This window comes from Branchiostoma floridae, chromosome 8 (genome assembly GCF_000003815.2).
Source record: "Branchiostoma floridae strain S238N-H82 chromosome 8, Bfl_VNyyK, whole genome shotgun sequence".
In the NCBI taxonomy this organism is placed as follows: domain Eukaryota; kingdom Metazoa; phylum Chordata; class Leptocardii; order Amphioxiformes; family Branchiostomatidae; genus Branchiostoma; species Branchiostoma floridae.
In genome coordinates this window covers 8,380,518-8,405,067 of record NC_049986.1, presented here as the reverse complement: position 1 = coordinate 8,405,067, position 24,550 = coordinate 8,380,518, and the positions used below count along the sequence as shown (strand labels likewise).

The 24,550-nt window shown below is 41.6% G+C and overlaps 5 protein-coding genes across 6 annotated transcripts in view; 2 read left to right on the top strand and 3 right to left on the bottom strand.

Moving 5' to 3' along the window:
* Positions 1 to 175: 175 nt before the first annotated feature.
* LOC118420864 lies at positions 176 to 2,957 on the bottom strand. Its single transcript, XM_035827911.1, has 2 exons — positions 2,525 to 2,957; positions 176 to 2,017 (listed from the first exon to the last, which is right to left on the bottom strand). The coding sequence occupies exons 1-2, from the start codon at positions 2,645 to 2,647 to the stop codon at positions 764 to 766; spliced, it is 1,377 nt and encodes a 458-aa protein (XP_035683804.1). The 5' UTR covers positions 2,648 to 2,957; the 3' UTR covers positions 176 to 763.
* Positions 2,958 to 3,156: 199 nt separating this feature from the next.
* LOC118420861 (zinc finger protein 761-like) lies at positions 3,157 to 7,364 on the top strand. 2 transcript variants are annotated; one of them, XM_035827907.1, is made up of 2 exons: positions 3,157 to 3,378; positions 5,296 to 7,364. In XM_035827907.1, the coding sequence occupies exons 1-2, from the start codon at positions 3,280 to 3,282 to the stop codon at positions 7,201 to 7,203; spliced, it is 2,007 nt and encodes a 668-aa protein (XP_035683800.1). In that variant the 5' UTR covers positions 3,157 to 3,279; the 3' UTR covers positions 7,204 to 7,364. The 2 variants fall into 2 exon arrangements, with proteins under 2 accessions (XP_035683800.1, XP_035683801.1); XM_035827908.1 differs by having other exon boundaries at positions 3,225 to 3,378; positions 5,573 to 7,364.
* An 831-nt stretch (positions 7,365 to 8,195) lies between these two features.
* Positions 8,196 to 18,170, bottom strand: LOC118420862. The gene is made up of 10 exons (XM_035827909.1): positions 17,466 to 18,170; positions 16,867 to 16,930; positions 14,978 to 15,103; positions 14,195 to 14,337; positions 13,378 to 13,551; positions 12,947 to 13,025; positions 12,485 to 12,544; positions 11,691 to 11,762; positions 11,181 to 11,267; positions 8,196 to 9,254 (listed from the first exon to the last, which is right to left on the bottom strand). Exons 1-10 carry the CDS (start codon positions 17,984 to 17,986, stop codon positions 9,120 to 9,122), a joined length of 1,461 nt encoding a protein of 486 aa, XP_035683802.1. The 5' UTR covers positions 17,987 to 18,170; the 3' UTR covers positions 8,196 to 9,119.
* A 2,293-nt stretch (positions 18,171 to 20,463) lies between these two features.
* On the top strand, positions 20,464 to 21,264 carry LOC118421185 (putative protein TPRXL). The gene has a single exon (XM_035828347.1). The coding sequence runs from the start codon at positions 20,464 to 20,466 to the stop codon at positions 21,262 to 21,264; it is 801 nt and encodes a 266-aa protein (XP_035684240.1).
* Positions 21,265 to 22,050: 786 nt separating this feature from the next.
* The window catches only part of LOC118421184 (collagen alpha-1(I) chain-like), a gene marked incomplete at its 5' end in the record, with an annotated part of 73,947 nt that continues 71,447 nt past the window's right edge, over positions 22,051 to 24,550 (bottom strand). Inside the window, 1 exon segment of the mRNA XM_035828346.1 lies at positions 22,051 to 24,523. Within this exon segment, the coding sequence (XP_035684239.1) occupies positions 24,377 to 24,523 (147 nt within the window).

Genomic DNA, 24,550 nt, shown 5'->3' with positions numbered 1-24,550 from the left:
TGATCAGTGTACTGATATATAAAACATGCATGCAGTTAATACATTGTATTGTTGAATGTACCCTGCTTTGTGTGTATTCGGTAGAATTTCATCATTGTAAATATTGTACGCTAAACAAGCGTACAACCTAAAAAAAAAACATAAACACAAGAAGTCAGCGTCTGAAGTTGAAAATTTTGTTAAGGTTTATTGCATGGTAACAGTTTTGAACAAAACCTGTTGTCATCTAAACAAAATTTGAATAAAGTGTTAGAATGTAGGAACAAGCTTACTCCTTACATTTATGAAGTAACAAGGATCTTGAATTAACTCAATATGCTTTTCATCCAGCAAGTATTTGTAACCAGATACAAAGGGTGCTAGATTTAGTATACAAACTGTAACTAACTGTTGAATGCACAAGATTTAACTTTTCAGTTAGAAGGTCAACAAACAAAAGATGCAAAATACCTATGCAAGATTATGACCAACCAAGATGTTTTATAAGAAACTTAAAAAGAGTTTTTTTTTCAAGCAAGAAATTTCCAGCCATTAGAATTAGTTAGTAAGCCTAGTAATGTAGTAAGCTTAGAAATGAACAACTGTAACAAAGCCCATCGGACCTACCGGTAACAACATACTAGTAGGCTATCCATGTTTTTTTTACATTAGCGTCAACAAGTTACTAGTACATTAGCAAGTGTAATAGGTCATTTTTCTAAGAAACTCTTAAACAATTCATAGTGAAGGGATCAGCAGCTGGCATTTAGGCGTCTTCAATCTGTCATATACAGAAGTAGTCATGTTCCCTCTGTGCTGACGGTTCTGGCTGGAACAGATGTACTTGGGCTTTGATGGCTTCGCACTGATCCACAGTTTTCTTCAACATGTCGTGAATTTGAGGCAGCACTGTTCTCTGGACCCGCTTGTCTTCGATCAGCCCTATCAGTTCTGCTAGGTACCCTTTAGTTTCTTCCAGCATTGAAAATTCAGGACTAGGAGCTTCAAAATCAGTGTCAGAATCTGCGTCCCCATTATGGAGATCTGTAGCTATGAGCATAGCAGCATCATTGCCTTCTGTATGTATTGTAGCTGGGTTTGTAGCTCGTATCTCATGATCACTCTGTATACCACGCCCCCCTGGAGCTACTTTGCCCCGTGTCTTTCGTTTGCCCGTGCCCCAGGGAGTGGTCCGAGAACACTTGCGCCGGGAGCGTGCGCTCAGTATACGCGGTCGTGGCTCGTGATTGTGACTGCTTACGTACGTCACTCTCAGCACACTCGAGTTCAGCTCTGCCTTCACCAGCATTCTCGCGGGACAGATGGCGCCGGTCTTGACCCGACCCTTCTTGTTTCGTCGGGACGACAGCCGCTGAGGCTGCCCGCGGGCGCAGTGAGCCCGGTCGGATCCGTCGTGCTGGCAAATGTAGTAGGAGTACCGCGAAAGTTTCCCAAGAGTGGATCCACCTTGCTTAGTGAATTGCACAAGATTCTTCCTCTCTTCTCTCTCCTTCCAATCAAGGAAATCCCTCTCTGTGTCAAACCGATGAGTACTACTGGACAGTACAAGATTGTGGTCATCTTCGAGGTGTTTAAGCATCCTGGTTCTGTGGTAGAAGACGCGATCGCAGTTCGGTTGGATACAGGTCGCCATTTTCGCCTTGTGCGGATCGTCATACTCTTGCTTGTGGAAGTCTCTCCAGTGCCTTTTTAAGTTGAATTTGCAACTGAAGCTTTTGTCGCAGTGCGTACATGAGAATTTACCACCCTTCGGCCGCCGTGTCTTCTCTTTTGCTGGGCAAATTTCTTCTCGCGGTAGTTTGTGGGCCCGAATCAAGTGCCTGTTTAAGGTATTTTTAAGATTGAAAGTTTTGTTGCAGAGACTACAGGTAAATTCATCACCACTTGGATGAACACTTGTCTTGTTCGCCTTGTCTGGATCTTCCTGCAGTTCTTTGTGCACCTCAGCCAAGTGCTTTTTCAAACTGTCCTCACAAAAAAAGACAAAGTTGCAGCGGCTGCAGGAAAAGTGTGTTTGCTGAAATTGGAAAGACATCCATTAGATATACACATGTACTTTTTATAAAAGAAAAAAAACAACACTAAGATGAAGATAAAGTCAACACAACCAGAGACTTGCAATTGATAAAGCCCACATTCCTGTAGTCATAATTACAAAAGGGTCTAAATCTGCATGGGGGTGGGGATTTGATTGATGGCTGTCTAAATAGAAGTCTTTTTTTTTTCTTCCGTTTTTGAAGCTACTAACTTCAATTTGCTTTAGCCTTTTGTAGCCTATATAGGAAAGTCGTGTAAAGTGAATTTCCCAAGGGCACAAGATCAGTGACACGGCGGGGTTTGAACTCAGGACCTTCTGGGCCTGAGTCAAACGTGCTGACGATTGCGCCACGCGGTCCCACTATGAAGTCTGAAATTGACCTTGTCTTTCGTCTTCTCAACTCAACCAACATACTACACAAACACACACACACACCAAAAACAACAACATCTGGAGGCAAACCAACAACTTGAACTATTTTCTCACCGCTTTTGATGCACTGCTATTTTCGCAAGTCGGTGCCATCCTTGCCAGGTTCTGGAGAAGCTGAACTGACTTTGAAGTCTCATCAGGAAATGATGGAGAACTCGACCCATGCAGGCTGTTCATGATAGCAAGTACGAAGGATTTTCCCTTGTGGAATCAAATTATCCCTTTTATACTTATAGCCTCGGTGTTGAAGCCCTGACCCTCTCCGCTTTGTCCGTTGCTTCTTCTTCTTCATTCCCCTTAGAAAAGAAACCTTTTCTAAATGTCTGACTACCGTAAATTCAGCCTTAAGCCAAGAAGGCGAAGAGAACAAGATTTTCCTGTGAGAACTGTGGTGAAACTAAGAAGATGGATCCCTCAAACGAAAGGAAAAGAAGTGTGGCCGCCCTCCCCATCGAATAGTACGACCGAACAACAGCTATGTACGTCCGACTTCCGGGTGTAGAGAGAAAAAAGTCTCAACATAATTTACCGTTCTATTTTTTCAACCATGAAAAAAGAAGGTAAAAAATTAGTACAAAATAAGAATATCAAATCATTTCATCAAAAATTATTTTTTCTAAAATATTTGCCCTGGTTGGCTTTCTTTCTTATTTAAAAAAAAAATATCAACACGCGATGTGGTTCGGTTGTAATAAACTTCCGGGTTAAAGGTTGGTCTTTCTTGGCGGGGAAGTTCCTCCGTATCTTTCCGTAAACTGCAAATTGTGCTGTCATTGAATGGTCTGTTTGGGACGAGTTGTCTGTTAAACATGGATCGATCATATTCTGGTGAGAACTCATCTTCAGTTCAAATTCTGCAGAACCTGGCAAGGATGGCATCGACTGGCGAAAATAGTGCACCCAAATCGGTGAGAAAAAGGCTAAAATTTATGTTATAAAAATCCCACAGTGATCTAACGTTAGGCTAAGACTTTTAAAAGTATTTTTTATGAAAAAAAATCTTGGATGGATGGAACAGTGCAGGGTGTAAACTCTCAGATTATGGTCCAAATTTCTTTGAAAGGCTACTGTAGTTTGGAATATGGTCAGTTCCTAACCACCTCATCACATGATTCAAAATGGCGGCATGATACGAAACTTGGGCCGTGTTTTCCGCCGTAAAGAATTGCTTAGACTAGAGTGAGTTTTTTTTTCACACTTGCCATGCCATGTCACCTGATATGTTCATAGATGACATTATGATACTCTAAATACAATAAGCCATAGTGAATGCGTAGATTCCCGACCAATAACCGTTGATGATTGATTCTTGTTTGAATTCTCACCAGTGCCTAACTAGGGGGGTCAACAAGTTACAGCGCGCGTAGGACGAAATGTTTGTAGGCTAATTCTCTACATTGCAAACGTGAAATAATGACACAAAAGTATCAAAAAGTGTCAAAAGTAGTAGTAAATCTGAGATTTCTTAGTTCTAGAATATTTCAAATTTGAGCGCAAAAAACTGCGTAGTAGACCTTTAAAGTAATGTGTTGTTATATAAAAGTATACGCTGTGGCTATTGACACACTCAGTGTGCCAATAGCCAAACAGGCTATTGACACACCGAGATGCCAGTCAGCCAATCAGAGCTTGTAACATGCCTTTCCGGCAATATTTTACACAAGCAATAGTTGATTAGACATTGTTCGGAAGATTAGACATTGGAATCTTTGAATCTTGGATTGAACGGACGTATTCAAGTTATGCCCTACATCTGGATACCTAATAATACAGCCCCCATCGTGTATGTACGACGTAGAGTAGTGGATAGAGCGTTGACCCGGGAATTCATGATACCAGCTCCGACCCGGTTCGAGTCCGCGCCGGAGTTTTTTTAATTTTTTTTTTTTTCAATTTTTCTTCTCCCTTTTTAAACATCCATTTGATATAAGAATATTTTATATATAAACAACTTTTACAGTTTCTGTTAACAATATAAACCAAAAATAACACTGGCCACAAAACATGTCATAATTTTCGGCCGTGTGGTTCCGGCGCTATCGGCAGCGACTCGGAAGAATATTTCTTTCACATTAAAAATAATGGAGGTAAAACAACAACTATAACTTCGCTTCCTTAGTGATATAAGTTTTGAGGCCGAAAATTCTCCAATATGGCAGGAATTCGTCGGTAAACACAGCTGAAAACGTGTTCCGAACCGATCCAACATGGCTGCCATGATCACATGCGGTGACAGTAAAACTAGCACCCTATATGATAGCAGATTCCGATGTTTAAAATTGTGCCGTAAACACGTGAAAAAGATCGTATTTTGGGTTGATAATGGACACAGGATGCCATTTGTATTTTTCAGAGTGTTGATTGTCAAATATAATCGTAAGATTTCCTCATTTTAGTGGTTTCTATCACTGGGTGTGTCGATAGCCTAACAGGCTATCGACACACTCAGTGTGCCAATAGCCTAAACAGGCTATCGACACACTCAGTGTGTCAATAGCCTGTTAGGCTATTGACACACTGGGTGTGTCAATAGCCTCGCTCATAAAAGTATATATATTTACATGTATGTAGATAATTTGATAGATTGCTATTAGTATTAGTAGCCATTAGTGTTACTCTGTTAAGTCCACAGAGACCCAAGTGTGTGTGAAAGTGTGCTGTGTGCATCAGGTTATTGCTTTGGAAATCCTGCATCTAAATGACCTCATATTATGATTATGAGTCATAATCATTATGTTAAATGTATCTAGTCGAGAATATTGCACTCGTGACTAGTCATATTTTTCATTCATGTGTCTCATCTTGTCTAATCTTTCGTACTTTAGGTTAGAACAAGGAGTTTTTACTTAGACATGGCAGAGGAAGGTCATGGGTCTCCTACTGCAGTTTCTCAGAACTTCTGTGATGATGAGTCCCCCACTGGAGTTTTACGGGACAGGGATGCAAGCAATGCCAAAGACCAGCCCACTGCAAGCATAACTAGTTCTTGTCATCAGCCAGAACAACATACCGATGAGAAACCATGCACCTGTGGGAAGTATGAATATATGACAACTGAAGTACCTCACTTATCTGATCATAATTATCCTATTACTCATACAGGTGAAAAGCTTCAAAAATGTGATCGAGCAAAACACATGGGAGAGAAACCCTTCGTTTGTGTGGAATGCGGGTATAGAACAACGGACGAGAATTCCTTATCTGTACATATGAGGTATCATACTGGTGAAAAGCCCTACAAGTGTGACCAGTGTGATTATTCTACTGCACAGAAAGGCAAATTGAACAGCCATGATTGTGAGAAATCCTATGTGTGTGGGCATTGCAGCTTCAGGACAAACTTTAAGACTTTCTTATCCCAACATATGAGAAGTCATACCAAAGACACACTCTACAAGTGTGATCAGTGTGACTATTCTGCAAAACGAAAATACAACTTGGACAACCACCTAGCAACGCACACCGGTGAAAAACCCTACAAGTGTGGGGAGTGTAGGTTCAGGACACATGAAAAGTCTCTCTTATCCCAACATATGGAAATAGTGCATACCGGAGAATACAAGTGTAACCTGTGTGACTATTCTGCAAGACGAAAACGCAGCTTGGACAGCCATCTAGCAAAGCACACATATAAGTGTGACCAGTGTGACTATTCTGCAGCAAGGGAATCTGCACTGCGCATCCATCTAGCAAAAAAACACGCTGGAGAGAAACCCTACATGTGTGGGGAGTGTGGGTTCAGGGCAGCCCGGAAATCTGGCTTATCCATACATATGAGAAATCATACTGGTGTAAAACCCTACAAGTGTGACCAGTGTGATTATTCTGCTGCGCAGAGAGCCAATTTAATCAGCCATCTTGCAAAACACACGGGTGAGAAACCCTACATGTGCGGGGAGTGTGGTTACCGGACACATCGAAAAGGTCATTTAACTCATCACATGAAAGTACATACCGGTGAAAGACCCTATAAGTGTGACCAGTGCGACTATTCTGCAGCAAAGAAATCTACGTTGGACAGCCATCTAGTATTACACAGTGGAGAGAAGCCCTACATGTGTGGGGAGTGTGGGTACAGGGCAACTCAAAAGTCTGCCCTAACTTCACATATGAGAAAACATACTCGTGAAAAACCCTTCAAGTGTGACCAGTGTGATTATACTGCAGCAACTAAATCTGCACTTCGCATCCATATGTCCAACCACACTGGACAGAAACGCTACCTGTGCGACAAGTGTGGCTTCAGGGCATATGGAAAGTCTCAATTAACTGTACACATGAGAACTCATGTCGTTAAAACACTCTTCAAGTGTGACCAGTGTGATTTTTCTACTGTACGGAAAGGCAATTTCAACAGCCATCTAGCAAAACACGCTAGAGAGAAGAAACCTTTCAAGTGTGACCAATGTGACTATTCTACTGTGCAGAAAGGCAAATTAAACAGCCACCTAGCAAAACACACTGGAGAGAAACCCTACATGTGTGGGGAATGTGGACACAGGACAACTAGCAAGCATATTTTGTATGTACATCTGAGAACACATACTGGGGAAAAACCCTACAAGTGTGACCAGTGTAATTTTTCTGCAGCAACAAAACTCTCGTTGAAGTATCATCTAAAACACCACACTGGAGTTCAGCCCTACATGTGTGATGAGTGTGGATACAGGGTATCTCGGAGGTCCCACCTAACCAAGCATATCATGAGACTTCATGCAAATGAACAACTGTGACCAGTGTAATTTATACCTGCATAAAAACCGTATTCAGTCAAGGAAGGATTGGAGTCGTCTCCTGTAGTGGACTGATCACTCCTTTGATTTGATCTTCCTTTGATTTGATACCACTGTTCTGAATAAAGGGAACTGATCGGGGAACTGTTTTTATACTGAAATTATGTGTGTTGCATTTACTTATTTTTAATTACTACTATTACCATAATGTAAACCTATATTATTTCTATTGGGACTAATTTTTTTTTTTTCAAAATCGTAAAAAATGGGTCGGGAAATCCGAGAACCAAGAAATTAAATTGGTGTGGCCTTAGGGAACTTTCATAATCTAGGAGGAATATTCACTCAAGAATATGGCTTGAGACGCTTTCTTGTACTAGTATTTTGCACAAGGCTCTAAGAACTACTCTCTGTCGCTCAATGTTTAAAGCACTCCACATTATTTACAGAATTCTACTGAACATCAGTAAAGTTTTTCAAACTTAGTGTTGGAGAATGAGCAAGAGACAAAGTAAGATTGAAAATGATTTAATCATTTGTACCTACATGTATGCCCTTCTACCATGGATTAAACACCAAATACCATATATAAGATATAATGTGAAATACCAAACTTGGAAGATATCTTACATTCAAATTCACCCCTAAAGAAATAGCAGCATCAACATAAATGTTATACTAACCAAATCCCCATACAACAAGATATCTTCAAGAAACACCACTTATTTTATCTTAGCCTCAAAAATAGATCTCATAAATAAACAAATTACAGCCTTGTTACATTGTTTAGAGCATAGTGCTTAAAATCTTCTATAAAGGTATATCAGAACATACATTGTATAACTTCATTCCAAGCAAAGCTTTGAAGAAAAGAAACACCGTTATTATTGACAGTACTGCCTATAACATTGATATGTAAACAGGTCCATGATTATTGATATTCTAAACTTAAAATAGCGAACAATACAAATAAGTTGGGACTTATCCTGAACTTTCAGGTCCATGTTTAATTTGGATTTTGGACATAATCCACTTTTTCTTAGTTTCCCTTGGTTGTTTCAATATTTTTATTGAAATATTTGTTTTTATATTTCATAGTAAGTATTGCATCGTGTACATGAATATTTCTCCTCAAAACTTTCACTTATTAAAAATGAGTACATTGCTTTTGTACTGTCATTTGCTAATGTAAAGGACAAAAATATACATCTGAACAAACGCCCCTGCACAAATGATCTCTCTCCATGGCAAGATTTCTAGTCTACACTTCAGAAGGAATACACCAGTTTCTCGAACTACATTTGATTGTCTAATTCATTGATACGTGTATACCAAATTACACACTTAGTCTAAGGTTATGTCACCCTTTTTGTCTTTTATAAATAACATTCAACCTACTAAGGTTGCATCCATGTATCAAATTTCTGTTGCTTACAACAGGAGTTAGGCCTAGGAAAGAAAATGTGGTTCCAGTCCAGAAAAAATAGTGTTGGTATGTAGGGATTTTCTTTTTTCTTTTTTTAAGATCTTGGCCAAAGTGATTCAACAAATGCTGAGATTGGTACTGTAAATCTGAAATGCAACATCATATTGCAATTACATGTATACCGATATACATATGTACAAGCCTTAGCACAAGTGTATTAATAAAGTTTGAAAACTGAACAAAGAAGAACAGTGTTTGCTCCACATTCTTACATCAAATGTTCAAAAATAGATCTACATACAGAAAAGCTTGAATTTTGTGACAAAATTGTCAGATCGTAACTCTTATGACCTTTGCAAGCAGCTGACAAAAAAAAGCCAGGATCAGTCAGGTAACTGGAAACAACATTTTTTCCCTAGGCCCTAGCAGCAAGATTGCGGACTGCAGAAAAGCATCAATTTTGTCGTTCTGCTCCACCCCGTGTCTAATCTCACAGCTCCTGGTGACCATGTTCTCCTATCACCTCATCAGAGTCTCCTATGGTGGTTCTTCCTTCATCAAGCAGCTTCTTCACCAGTTCTACATAACTCTCTGCCTGTCCCTTTGCCACCTCTGCTGCGACAGCCTGGAGGTTCAACAACAACAAATTAAAACATTCACCAGTGTTCAATGATTTAAGCTATATTACGAGGGGCGTTCAAGAAGTAATCCACCTGACCCATTTCCCAAAGCAGGAGATTAATGAAACTTGGTGCAGTTATTAGTCTTTCTCTTCATAGGAATCACCCAGAGTTATGCATTTCTACCATCGTTTGATGCAGCTCTGTACACCGTTTTTGTAGGACACCCCAGGTTGGTCCTCCAACAGATGCCTCATCAATGGCAGAAGACCAGGTCTGGGAGCTGTTTCCACAGACTTCCGGCCATGTTTGAATTCACAATGCCAGCGTTTTACAAGGTCATATGATGGGGAATCATCACCATAAGTTTCTTTTATTTCATCAAAAGTCTCATTTGGTATGCGTCCTTTCAAATACAAAAACCGGATCACTGCGCGACACTCAACTGGCTCCATTTCACACCTGGTCCATTTCACACCTGACTCAGTTCAAACACCTTTAAATCAAAAACCAAAATTAGTTCAGAGCTGTTTTTTGCAACATAACCCATAGAGATATGAATCATTACATATGCAAAATTTCATCTAGATCAGACAAGTGGAAGTGGGTCAGGTGGATTACTTCTTGAACGCCCATCGTACACATTTTCTTGTATATACATAACGCTAGTTCACCTTTATCCATGGGGTGACCTTTATCTGTTGTCTTTAAAAACAGCACGTTTAGGAGTATCAAATTTGCAATATTTTCAAAATGTTCCGATATGAAACCACCATCTGCCGACTTCATATCCCTAAATATGTTTTTTTACAAACAACAAATATAAGTCACCTTCGGATAAAGGTGAACCAGCATTACATGTGAATTGAAACGTGTTTTACTAACCAACTAACTTTACTCGTCCTGTCCTTGGCACACACAAAATATCAGTTGCTTATATTCCTTTAAGTTAGCGTTTTTTTCCCTTGCTTTTGGTTGAGTTGTACCAGAACTTTTGTTGTAACTAACCCACATGCAACTGCTCTTGATATCATCTCACTCTCATTTTGACCACAATAAAAGTCTTTGCACTTTTTGTCCTGTCCAAAAAGCTTAATATCTATAAGGCTTATCAGTTTGAAGAAGAGTATATGTGCTTTCACAGGAGCAAGAACTGATGTGTTGGTGTTCATATTTGCATTTTAGCTCAAGCACATACAACTTTTTGTGTTTTACATTTAAAGAATTCTTCCGTACGTTGACTTGTCCTTTGAGAGGGTCAAGAGACATTTAACTTTAGAAATATCAGATCTATTCAAAAATATCTCTTGACCCTTTCAAAGGGACACTTTTGACATTTAATGTTTAAAGAATGTCCAAGTATATTATGTACGATTCAATGAAATGCAAACAGGGCCACCACCATGGCAGCAGACACAGCAATAACGTAGCACTGAAATACGCTATATCTTAATACTAAAACGAAAACATGCAGATTATCAGACAATCCCCATCTCAGGGGTGCCTAAGCATTTGCACAAACCCTATGAGATTCGTACGAACATTATGTGATACACACGAATCACTATGCGAAAACGCACGAACCTTACGAAAAGTACACCAATCACTATGCGAAAACGTACGAACCTTATGTGATTTGCACGAACCTTATGCGAATGACGTGATGTCATGTGATCTGGCGGCGGTTGGTCGGTTTCGCATAAGGTTCGTGCAAATCGCATAAGGTTCTTGTGTGTCACATAGTAATTTGTGTGAATCACATAAGATTTGTACATTTTCGCATAGTGATTCGTGTGATTATCATAAGGTTCGTGCGTTTTCGCATAGTGATTCGTGCGTATCACATAATATTCGTGCGAATCTCATAGGGTTTTTAATAGGCACCCCTGCATCTGCTGTTAGAATGAAGGGCCGATGGTAAAAGATTTTACCTCTCTCAGCTGTGCTACTTGGTCGTTTTTAATGTTCATTATGTCATCCATATTCTCCATGAGCACTTCATCTAGCTCCTCCTCCATCTGAAAAAACAAACACGTTTATCTCATACCTGTAAGAGTATTCATGATTCTATCTGTGTATGTGCAGTGACTGATATACTGTAGCCTCCTTTGCCGACTTGGAAGTTTTGCCCAACTCCCTTCCACGGCAAACTACTTTTCTACGCAAATCCCCTTCCTCAGCAAACTCCATTTCCCGGGATTACAGAACCTTCTACATTGAAAGTAGTAAAACAGCCGCCCCCTCCCCCTAAAATAACAGCTAGTCTGCTCAAAGTCTGTGAAGGAGGCTTATCTATAAAGATAATTGATAATTATATAATATACTTTGAACTTTGTAAAATAATATTTCCAAAAACTTAAGGGCAACAAAACTTGGCAAATTAATTGCTAAGTTTCAGTCCCTTCATTGGTAGTTAACACTTAATTAAGTTGAATACTTACCTCATCTGTGAGACCCTCCAAGTCCTCTTGTGAGAGCACAGAGTCTTTGTTCCTGTCAATCGCCTCAAACATCTATTCAACAGAAAAATTCAACAAGTCAACAACTACATGTAATAACAGACAAGTAGAGATAGTGGTGCGTACCTAAACTCAATTTCAGGTTCAGGTCTGAATTCAGGTCCAGCAGTTCACGTTCAGGTCCGGACTTTAAGTTAGGACCTGAACCCATCATTGCATATTATGTGCGATAGAAAGTTTTCTTTTTTGAGGGGGAGGGGGGATGATGCATATAAAATTGACTGTTAGCATGAACTGAAATGCAATGATAAAAATACATGCAAATTATATAAAGCCAGTGTAAACACAAAATGTTTTTGGCTTTTTCCAGTGCAAATTTCACTGTCTATGGAAGGTTTTAGATGGTTTAGAACAAGAAAAGGGAATATAAGGGACAGATAGCTTTTTGCAAGTCCGGACTAATTTAGGTTTTTTTTGGACTTGGACCTAAACATTTTTAGGTCCAATTCTAAGTCCGGGCTTTAGGTATGCACCACTACAGAGAGACAACAAATTTAACTTTGCACCGTAACAGCAGGGTTCAAGCTCAATGCCCAAGTGTCCAACCTTTTGGCATAGTGGTTTTTAAGTTTTTTAAGGCATTTGGTTTGTGAGATGGTGGCCCGGGTTTGATGCAGGTTTGGGAGCCAGGAGACTCTTTCTACTCGCCTCTAAAAGTTTCAGCATTACAAGTTATTGTCCGATGTAATCAAAACGTCTTTTCAAGTGCCACCTACCTCTTTAACAGCATAGCTGCATTTTGGTGTCCAAGTGATCAGTTCTGTGAGCAATTTGTCCTGTGGGGGGCCCGGGGATGTAGAGAATGATACCATAAATTGTATGTCAAATTATGCACACAAAAAACAGAATTGCAAGAAACAAGAAAGGAACTGATTCTTAAAGACTACAGAGAAAGCTCAGGATAAATGTGACACACTATGGCATATGTCACAGTGGTCTGTTGCTAGGGGCAAATTTTCCACTGGATTAGTGGGAATGAGACCATAAATTAACAACAAAAATCAACAATATGGGCCCCCAAGGTGTGCATGCAACAACCAGAATTTCAAGAAACAAAAGTTGCCATACAAAGTATAACGTAAACCTCTTGTTTTTGTGTTCTTGTTTTTGGCAAACGATGCAATGAAAAGTCATGAAAATAAAAAGTTGGAGGTATGCAGTACTGCGGCTTGTCTTACCTTCTTGACTATGGCCTCAAACTCCTCCAGGGTTACTGCCTTGTCTTTGATGGCATTTAAAGCACTATGTAACTCCATCCTGAGGGATGAAAAGAAACCTACTTAATTTTTCATGATGAAATTCCAAGATGATAGGTATGATGTAATGTTATGTTGATGTTTTACAAAATTGATACAGTCAACAGTATACTCAACAGTATGATTGCATTGTCTGCAATTTCAATAAAAACAGTTTGTATACTCAGGTTTCGTAGCCATTTTCATTTCTCAACAAAAAAAAAAGGATTATTCCCAATGTATAGATCTATCTTGTTTCTCCAAATTGGTTAAATAATTCGATCAATATCACAATATTGCCTTACAGTCGCATAAATTGTACAAGGATGACAAGATACATAGGGTGTGAAGATAAAGGGACTCTGTAAACCTACAGTGGTCCTTGTTCTGAGGAATCTGAAGGCGGCTCAATTTGAAAGTCGTTGAGGGTCGAGTCTTCTGCCAGGTCCCCGCAGCCTTCGGACAGTGCCTCCACGTACTGCCTGAGGTTGTGCTCCCACCACACGTTCACCGCGATGTTACGGCCGTAAGAGTTCACCTGATGGAACCTACAGTGGAGTTATAGGAGATGAAATTAAGAATACATTACTTCGGCTGATAAACTGCTCCTTCATTACACTTGCAACTTGAGTAGTCTATGTAACACAAACTCTGCTGTCTGAGCTGCAGAGGCCAGCAATGTTAGGCGGTCTGTATAGAAACATGATTAGATTTGGCTACAATTGGGGGTGGGTACCATGATGAGTTTACTACATGAAGACAGGATTCTAAAATGCCAGTGGGGGCTTAATACTCGACTAAATAAATTGAACTGTACCTGAATTTTTCTGTACTCAGGTACCCATCCCTACTTGCAACAGTAAAATTTAATGCTCCTTGAGCCATTCCTTTGGAGTCCCCTGCCCACTAACTCAGGCTAGAGGCAGTGGTGGGTATCATCGACATAATGAATTTCTACCAACAAAAAGCCACAAACAAGCCAAGAGACCATGATGAAAATTTATAGCCTGAGATTATCAGCACATTAGAATAGCTGGAATGAGAACACAAAAATCCCCCCTTCGAAAGTTAAGTTTGTGGTCGAAACTGAATTTTGGAGACATATTTCCGGCGTCTGCGGAGATGTCACAGCCAAAACTGCAGATATAAAGCCACTGCCAAAGCATCAAGATCTACTGTAGTTTAACTTACCATCGGTAGGGTATGTATAGACAGTCCCCGGCAGACATGTTGACTCGGTGATACTCCACCTCCCTCATGCCAGGAAATTTGGTAAAATCAACCGCATCAACATCCATACTGGAGTAGCTGCCTTCTGGGTGGTCAAGGGTCACCTGAAACAAAACAAAGTTTATTCTCTAAAATCCCTTAGTCTTTTTGAGGCCATAGGGACAGTGGGTTGTTACCAACTGTGTCTTTGGCATGGTATTGCAAGGTGGGGCCAATCCCTCTTCTTGCATCCCCCTTTATCTCCCCAACCAAAGTCAGGTACCCATTTATACCCGAGTCAGGTCTGTGAGGAAAGTTGGCTATTAGTATTGTTTACATGGGGAGAACTACATGTATCTTTAAGCTTTCTATGATGCCATTGGACATATCACAAAGCAGTCTTCTCAAAGTTTCCAATCCACTTCTTTAATGAAGAGGGAGTTTGTTTGTGATTGCCACATGGCATAACACCCCAGGTTGGTACTGAGTCTCCTAATACATGCTCAAGGTGAGGTTCTACTCGCACACAGGTCTTCTCCATTTAACATCCTATCTGAGGGATGTCCCTATTAAGTACATTGTAACTCATTTTCAATGAAAGTAAGAAATTCGTGAAAGGTACCCTTCCCAAGGGCACAACGTCCGAGCATATCAGGAAACTCCAACCCAGGACCTCTGGGCTTTGAGCCAAACACCCTACCACAGTGACACAGAGAGTTGTAATGTGAAAATCTTGCCTAATTGTTTTCTTAGATGTCCTCCTACCTTGTTTCTGTATCTTTGGTAACTGATGAAAACGAGTTCCTTCTTCCCATCGTACAGACAGTTGATGTTGTCCACGTCATCGTTGTGTAGAACAGACTTGGTGCCACCACTACTGAACCACATCACCTGTACATAGGGAAACAACATGATGAGGCTTTTAGCTACAATCTTATTATAGGGGGTCCAAATTTCTTGGTGAGTCCTAGTAAGTGATATAGGCGTAACTACCGGTATTGTAGGGGGTTCCAGGGGCATCCACCTTCCATGGTGCAGAGTTCGGGAGAATCTTAAGTTAAAATGGTGCATTCTAAGGTATCCTGAGGTGCAAAACTACTGTCAGAGAGGCCACAGTATAAAAGACTGTGACCACAAATGGCCTAGTTGCATCCCTGGTCAATCAGAATTTCATGCTTGTCAGAGGATCTGCTCCCAAGAGTAAGGGTGTCTAGTGCATCCAATTTTGTGTTATTTTAAGAAAAAGTTCAAATGACACCATGTGGTATGCCTAGCTAATAGCATGAACATGATACTTTTGCACTAGGCTGTTACCATCATCATCATCGTTTCATGTGCTAACACACGACAAAGTTATCCCCCCCCCCTTACGGGGCGACATACCCTTTCGCTGGCTAATTACAAGACGGGGATGCGACAGGTCTCCTGTCAGGGTGAATGATGTAATTATCGTGTGGCTGATACAAGACAGAGGTTCGCCTGGAGGGGTTCGCTTAAAAGGCTGGGCTGTCTACCAGGCCAGGCTACCTGGCCTGTCTACCTGGCCAGGCTATCACGCCAGGCTACTCAGATCCCCCCATTCATAGCCCCATCATATGGCACTCAGCCAAAATAGCTGATTGACAGGCATAGTAATTGCTGATCTCCAACCATGCTAGTGCCAGTGACCCAAGGTTGCCCTGTCCACCACTGGCCGGGCCCTTCGGGAATGTGTCTGGGAGGCCTTGCTTGCAGCATGTCAGGAACACAAGTACCAGCACTGTGTTTGTGTATGTTTGTGGGTGTGTAAGTGTGTAAGTGTGTGTGTGTGTGTGTGTGTGTGTAAGAATGGGCTTGCCAACAACAGAAATTTGTTTCTTTATTGAATATCTATCTTCTAGAACAGAAACTATCTCAGCTTGTGCAACAAGAAGGGAGCGCATAAATCACTTGCTCACTGTAAAGCTAAACTTGTACTGACCAAGGGGGGTATAATTACATGTACCTCCTTGTAGTCATATAGCATTTTTGAGGCTGTGGATTGTTATCCACTGTACAATTTTTGTGTCCAGGACAGAGCCCAATCCTCTCCTTCCACTGCCAATAATCTCTCCAACCCCTTGTACAAGTTGAAGTGGGGAAAGTACTGTTAACAGCACAGATTTTGTGACATGTCAAAGGATTTGAACCCAGGACCTCTGGTTTCTAGGTCTAACACCCTAAAGCATTTACCGAACACAGTACTGGTAACGTTACAGTACTTGAATGTGTTCCTGACAGCTGCAAGGAAGGCCTCCCAGATACATTCCCGAAGGGTCCAGCCAGTGGACAGGCCAACCCCAGGGCACTAACAGGGTTGAAGATTAGCAATTACTATGCCTGTCAATCAGCTATTTGGGCTGAGTGCCACATGATGGGGCTATGAATGGGGGGATCTGAGTAGCCTGACGTGATAGCCAGGCCAGGTAGACAGGCCAGGTAGCCTGGCCTGGTAGACAGCCCAGCCTTTTAAGCGAACCCCGCCTGGAGGCCTCCATCCGGGTGATTTGAAGTGAATCAATAACTGCAGACAATGATTTGCACCATATCCCACACAAAGAAACATACCGGGTATTCTATATATGGATAACTCCTTAATTATGTGAAAATTAGAATGAGAACATTTTCCCCCTTACCGTGTCCACCAGCATCCTGGTAAGTGGTTCACACAGGAGAGACTTGGGCATGGGAACATCTTTCCTGAAAAAAAACAAAAAAAAACAATGTTGTAACATGTGATTTGATCAAGGAGGTTATATGATTTGATCAAGCAAAAGGGACAAGGCAGTCTGGCAACAGTCTCTATTGTCATATTTATGTGTAGATGCAATTCATTTATTCTATATGCACAAGAAACAGCCTTCCATTCTTTGCCAGTGAGTATCATCTACAAGACAGTTTAACTTAACTTGACAAGTCCTTTCACAGAAGTGAGAATGCATGTTCGGCGACAGGAATTCTAGGTAATATGTCAAAGGGTAAGGCTCATAAAAAGTTAACAGTTCTTGTCTCGACCATTTTTTATCATTATTTGCATAACAATGTCCAGATGGGTTTTGTTTCATTTTTGTGTGCCTTTACCTTTGACCTATTTTATCTAGAATTCCTGTTGCCGCACATGCGTCCTGATCTCTGTGAAACGGCTTATGGTATGACATGACTGGTGTATCATGATCATGAAATGATATACAGGTAGGAAACAAACAAACTTCATGTGATGATCTCTAACACTAACCTTAAGAACTTGGGTACTCCCTCTACCATGTAGATGTCCTCCTTGCTGTACCTATCCAGGAACTGTCGCAGGGTCATGTCAGTGGGCGGTTGTGTACGGATCTCCTTCTTCCTCGTCTCAATGAGGTGCTTCTGCGTGCCCGCTTCCGGAAACTGTCGGAAATACTCGTCCGAGTTCCACGTCTTGAAGGCGACTGAGTCCGTCACGGCTGCCTTAAACAGGACAGGGACGGACGGGATGGCGTAGTCACGGAGAAACACTTCGGGGGGAGGGAAACCATTCAGGACTTTTACTTCCTTGTTTGGTACGTTCGCCCCTATCGGCTTCAAATGGCCCGGCCAGAGAGAAGGGTCGTCCTCTAGCGTCACCCCTATCGGCGGCCATGTTAAAGCTTCTTGTTCCACCCTACCGTCGTCTTCCTTTCCAGTGGCTTCAGTCTCTTTGATATCGTCGCTCGAAGTCAAACTTACCCCCAGGAAAAACGCGAGTGTGAAGAAAACCCGTTTCACACGTCGCGCCATGTCTTGGTCTTGTGCCACGTTCTTGTGCCTTGTAGCGACGAGGAGGAATAGTTGAAACGGTTAAGACAATGCTATCAAAGCTGTAGACAACAGTTGCGAAGAGATAATTACAGAATACTACAGTGCAACTGGTTCGTCAAGTTGTTGTCTGTATATACCACGCTCTTTAAAGTTACTTCCGGGTGACGGAGTGCGCATGCGTACGTAAAGGCACCGCCCCCTAGGTCATTGACCGGGCATCAACTTTCCGCCAATCATTGACTCTGAAGCTTTTGTAGTTTGCGGAATAATACCGGATACTCTATGAAGATGCAGGGTTCGAATCAGCGTGTATTGATTTGTGGCCTCATATCGGACTTTTGTTGTCTCATTTGAAATAATGCTTAAATATGCTACTTTATTTGGTGAAAATCTCATACCGGACTTTTGTTGTCTCATTTTTAAACAATAATGCTTAAATATGCTACATTATTGGGCGAAAATCCAATAAAAAAAACAGTTCTGCCGGAGATGTTTTAATTGCAATTGCAAGAGCAATTATCCAGTAATTAACTTTAAAAATGTCCCCAAAATCTGACCGGTGAGTCGATTTTTATAACATCTATAACTGCACTGAAATACTATCCACAAAGAGGGACTTTCCTCTAGTGAACCGCTGACCGCATTACTCAGGACAAACAAACGTCCGACACTCGCGCGAATGCCGAAACTTTGCTACACGACCCTGTCAGAAATACACAACCTTTCATCTCAAATCCTTTTTATATGAGAGGGGGCGATAAAAGGCAATTTATCATCTACATAAGCACACGATTTTGGGGGACAATTTATATTTTGGAAGGGATTCTTTGCCCGCTAGGAGTAATACAGGAACGAGACCTTAATTCCATTGATTATTAAGATGACTTGGCAAACAAAAGAATACTTGTCCCCCAATAAACTCTTAGAATATTTCCGTCTCAAGTCACTCTGTTACCAAGCAAAGCCTCAGGAAATGTGGCTCATAGGGCTGGGTATCGGTACAGCGTACCGGTACAAAACCGGTTTTTCTTATATTGGACCTGTCAGGAAAAATCAGACCTGAAAAAAATTAGGTAGACCGGATGTTGGACCGATTAGAAAATTAACAAACTATTTTATAAGGCATTTACACGTTTTGGTGCTTGCATGTGGAAGAAAATAACAAGAGTGAAGTGGAGCAGAGTTTATAGTAATTTCTACCAAGTTGTACAGCCAATCGCATAGGTGCAGTTAGCGTTGTAGGATTGTAAAACGCCAGTTTAAGTCTAATACTCCACCGAACAGATTTCTTTGTAGTGAAATGGACCATTGGTATGAGTCATACTGCATCAGGTCCAGGTTCAGGTCCGGACCTGGACCTGATCATTTGGACCTGAACCGGACCTGGACCTGATTTTTCTGTACTGGTACCCACCCCTAGTAGCTCACATTTTGCATGATGAGAAGCGCCACCTACCTGAGTTTGGTAAAAGTACAATTTTTAAAAAAGAACTTTAATTGCTATTTTGACGTGTCGGAGTAGCAATTAGATGTGCTTTCTTACCAGATTGGGTTAGAATAATATGCTCTGTTCATCTTGTTTTCATCTAAACTGGAATAGAATGCAAGAAATCACTTTTATCGATACTAAACCACTTGTATATGCTGCAAAAGAAAGAGATAGTAACTGTGAGGACATTTAGATAAGAATTGAATCGGAATTAGCCCCCCAAACCAAGGACATTCACATATGACGAACAGCTGTAAAGTCACGCCTCTACATTTGCCAAAGTAGCTACCCACGTTTAGAAAAAGAAAGAGAAATGCTGCTGATAGTCCAGGTAGTGCGCTGTAGAAAACCAGTGTAAAGAAGGAATGGGGAATGTCTTATTGAGATAGCGCAGTGCTCAACTTATAAATTCGAGACCGGGTTGGCCCCAAAGTAGCTTTTCCACCTTGGCGAGTAGAAGAACGGTAAGCGAAATCACAGTGATACCAAATTGTAGTACCCACGAAGGAAGATGAGCTTAAGGGACGGGACCTATCACAGAGCAGAATAATGATCTCCAAGCAGATCTTGCGTTTGTTGTTTTATTCATTCTATTGATAGCATGCAGATGGGGAAGCCACCTGAAGCCCAGGTGAAGCCACCTGCAGCCCAGGTGAAGCCACCTGCAGCCCAGGTGAAGCCACCTGTGGAGCACAGGAAGCCGCCCGAGGCTGTGAAGAAGGAAACCAAACAGAGTGACTTGAATGAAAGTCCCTCCAACCATGATGATGGCGTCAACATCAAATCCAGTATTTCAAAGTCTCCCGGCAGTGGCAGTAACACCAAAAAGGCCGGCTAGAAGGCGACGTTTGGAGGTCTAAAGAAAGGTTTCCTGCTGGGTCTCAAGGGCAAGAAAGAAACGACGACCACTGCTGGGGCCGGGGAGAAATGCGGCTCTTCCCCCACTGCGCAGAACCAGAGCAGTGCTATGGCCGAGACCGATAAGAAGGCCATCACCCAGAAGCAGGGGACTGCTGCACCCACCAAGGCCTCCATCGCCTCTAGCTCTCCGTCTGCCCAGAAGCAGGGAACTGCCGCACCCGCCAAGGCCTCCAGCGCCTCTAGCTCTCCGTCTGCCCAGAAGCAGGGAACTGCCGCACCCGCCAAGGCTTCCAGCGCCTCTAGCTCTCCGTCTGCCCAGAAGCAGGGAACTGCCGCACCCGCCAAGGCTTCCAGCGCCTCTAGCTCTCCGTCTGCCCAGAAGCAGGGAACTGCCGCACCCGCCAAGGCTTCCAGCGCCTCTAGCTCTCCGTCTGCCCAGAAGCAGGGAACTGCCGCACCCGCCAAGGCTTCCAGCGCCTCTAGCTCTCCGTCTGCCCAGAAGCAGGGAACTGCCGCACCCGCCAAGGCTTCCAGCGCCTCTAGCTCTCCGTCTGCCCAGAAGCAGGGAACTGCCGCACCCGCCAAGGCTTCCAGCGCCTCTAGCTCTCCGTCTGCCCAGAAGCAGGGAACTGCCGCACCCGCCAAGTCTTCCAGCGCCTCTAGCTCTCCGTCTGCCCAGAACGACGCCGGTCATCAGAAGTCCGACTCCTCTCCTGGCCAGCATCAGCCTAATGTCACTCCTCGCCCCACAATCCCAATTCATCCCGTTCTAGCCATGGTTCGGCCCATTCTGATACATCATCCTCGTACGGGCCAGCTCACACCTGTCTGCTGGGACGGAAGCCCCCAGGCCAAAATCATGCTCCAAATGATAGTTGCTGCCAAAAGGGAAGCTGGACTCTTTTAATCCTAGAATCATGTAGTTTTTGCATGATATTGGATGTGGGAGGGGGGCTGGGGTGTGTACATTGACAGAGTTGGTTATTTATTTTGTAAGATGCTTTGTATGTCACTGCAGACTCTAATCAATGTGACCGACTGTCGGGAATCCCCGGTAAAGTTTGTTTACTGAACAAAATACAAAACATCGTTGATTCTAACAAAAACTACAGGAGACTATTGCCCATGATCTACCGTTGAGCCCGGAAAGATGGATGATGTCCAACTATTCGTAGTGCTGGCCTTGGTGCTGATCTCGTCATCTGCGGCTTTCGCCTGTCAAGCTATAGGAATCAGATAGGTGGCGCTAATGACTAGCCTTACTCACAGACGCGTTTCTTCGGCAAACGAGCGACTGCAAGCTACAATGTATGTTATGGACAGCCTCAATGCAGATTCATCTGTTATATTTCAACTAGCAGACAACTCAGATACCGGGATATTTATTTCTCTATTATCGTGTAATAAAGCTATGAGATACACACTATTTCAGCTTTCATTCTTTTTACGTGTTTTATTCAACTTTTATCTTTTTAGAGCCTCCATGTTGGTACTTTGAAGCCAATTTGAAAACGTTTTCAGATGGACAGGCCATTTGTTTCTCAATTTTGCTGATGTGTGTTCCTATGTGTTGTCTAACCTAGCTACATAAGGGGCCAATAAGAGAAGGTACTTTCTGAGTATAAAAAGATTGTGTTTCGGGTTCAATGTTCATATTGGGGGGAAAAAGTCAGAAACAGTGATCAGACTAAAATTTTCTTCTTCATAACTCCGTGTTTTATTCATAACAGCCAGTATTTTCATAACGTGGAATCATAAAAGTGATATGCCTACTTGTACAGAGAACGAGAAGGCTTCCCGACCTTATTTACAACATATAGAAGCCTGGACTATAGAAATATGGAGATCTTAGAAAATGCTACAACATGTACAACACTCCATGGCTGTAGCTGATTTACAGGCAGATATACCGGGGCGGTTGTAGCGAAGCTTATCACCTACAGCAAGTATGCCACTCACATCCAACATAACAGCAGCCTTGTGTACATTGAGTAGGATGTATAAAGTCTACCTCGTGGGGGTATCTCACTGCTGCTGTGGTACCTTGGTGGCATCACTGTGGCCAAGTGATTTGACAGGGCGTTCAAGTATTTTCATTTAAAAAAAAACACGATGAATCTTGTGTTTTGTTGATGACAGAGCACTCAGAGAACTATTTTCATTAAAACAAAAACGAATCTTGTTTTGTTGACAGAGCGCTCAATTATTTTCATTTAAAGGTGTTTCTAGTCATACCTGAACGTTTTGCATGGTGTTCCCATGATAAAGTTAAAGCTAACAACAAATCAATTTAGGACAGAGCGTTGCTGCTAATGTAGTACAGCCCAGAGAGATACCCCTTTAGCTTGGCCTGGTGCACCTCTACTTCAGATCTACACTCAACCAAGCTGAGTACAGAAATCTAGCCTGCCTTGTTAAATCTCCAAGCAGATCCTGCAGTAGGATAAGCTAGTATCAAAGGCCGGTAGAGGAGTAAAGCCGGTCAAAGAGGGTGTATGCCCGTCTGACTTCCTTTGGCCGGCTATACTCGTTTGCCAGCTTTGATACTGTCTTCTGGCACCATAGGATCTGCTTGGAAATTAGCCTTGCTGACTTTGGTCAGCTCCCAAAGGTCGCCACTCCACTAGCTAGCAACTTTCGGGAATGGACCAAAGCCTACAAGGCTGGATTCCAGGCTAACAGAAAACAACATGCATCTGAAAACTGTACTGTACTATTATTCGAAATTGTATGAAGAAAAATCTGTCGACGTTAACAGCAATGATCATCTCTTTATCTACCGAGTCCCAACAAATTTTATATCAATATTCAATACACTGGACATAAACATAACCTGTATAGGCGTAATTACAATTTTCATAGGCATCTTAAAAACGTACATATTAAGGTATATTATAGATGGTAAAATTTTCTTTTCAAGTATTCTTTAAAAACGATGACGCAGCACCAAAGCCGGTAAAATGGCGTTCCCTGCAGTACAACAGCTTCCACGTGCAAGAGCAAAAAAAACTAACTCACTCCATAAACTCTTGCATTTGTTATACAATGACAGTATTGACATAGTAATAAAATAAAAATAAATTCCTGCTGATAAAAAATCATGGTACATAGAACCAATAAAACATTGTCATGTACTTTGCAATATCGTAGCCAATTAAAAACAACAACATGATATTTACACGACAGGTCAGGTATTCCATGAGATTTGAAGTGCATGATTTACAAAGATAGAAAGTGGCTAGACCATACTACAGAGTGATCGTACTTGTACAGCACCAATATGATATTTTCACATATTAATCTTGCATAATAATCTGCTTGAGTGTGTAAAGATGCAAAGTGACCGGCATATCATACTTTTCCTTGCTCTATTCCTATAGCCAGCCACTTTGCTTCTCTGTCAAAGATTACAATCTTTTGCATACCAAAACTCAGATAGAGGTACTTTATATGTGCTACCCCTTTCCCCGTCATTACAAAGACTATTATATCATTACAGCACCATTTGTGACGGGGAAAGAGCAATCGGCACCCAGTTGAGTTGTATAGAACAAAATACTGAGTGGGTAGTGAGGTATGTTTACTTGATGCCAACCTCCTTGGTTTTCATACTTTTTCATCTGTAAGTTGTCTCTGCCAGCAGATAAGTTTAACTCTTCTTAAGATCAAGTCACAAATAAAATTTCCCCCCTTAACATCACTCTAATACAATAATTTTGTAAGACATATTTTTGTAAAGGGACATTTTACAGTTATCACTAAAACAGATATTTGGGCTTTTTGTCTCAAAAGAAAGTCACAATATGTAAAGAAAATGACGGACAGATTATGTCATTTAATTAAGGGGGCATTAAGACCACTTTACTATCTATATTACCATTTTGTACTCTGTATAGGACTTACTGCAGCAGTATAATTCTAAATCATACTTCATTTGTATCTTTTGATCTTGGAAATGTTTGAAGATATAGGCCACGAGACATCGGACACAATATAATATTTTCTCTCTCTCTGTATATCTATATGAAACAGACAGGACTGATTTCTATTCTGTAGTGGAGACCTAGTCTTTTGTCCTCTGGAATAACAACATCTGAGATGGGTAGGTGGTGGACATCTGTTGTTGTGAACAGTAATCTGGTTTTGTGCCATTTACCATCTTCTTTCTGCAAAGAACAAACAAACATACAACA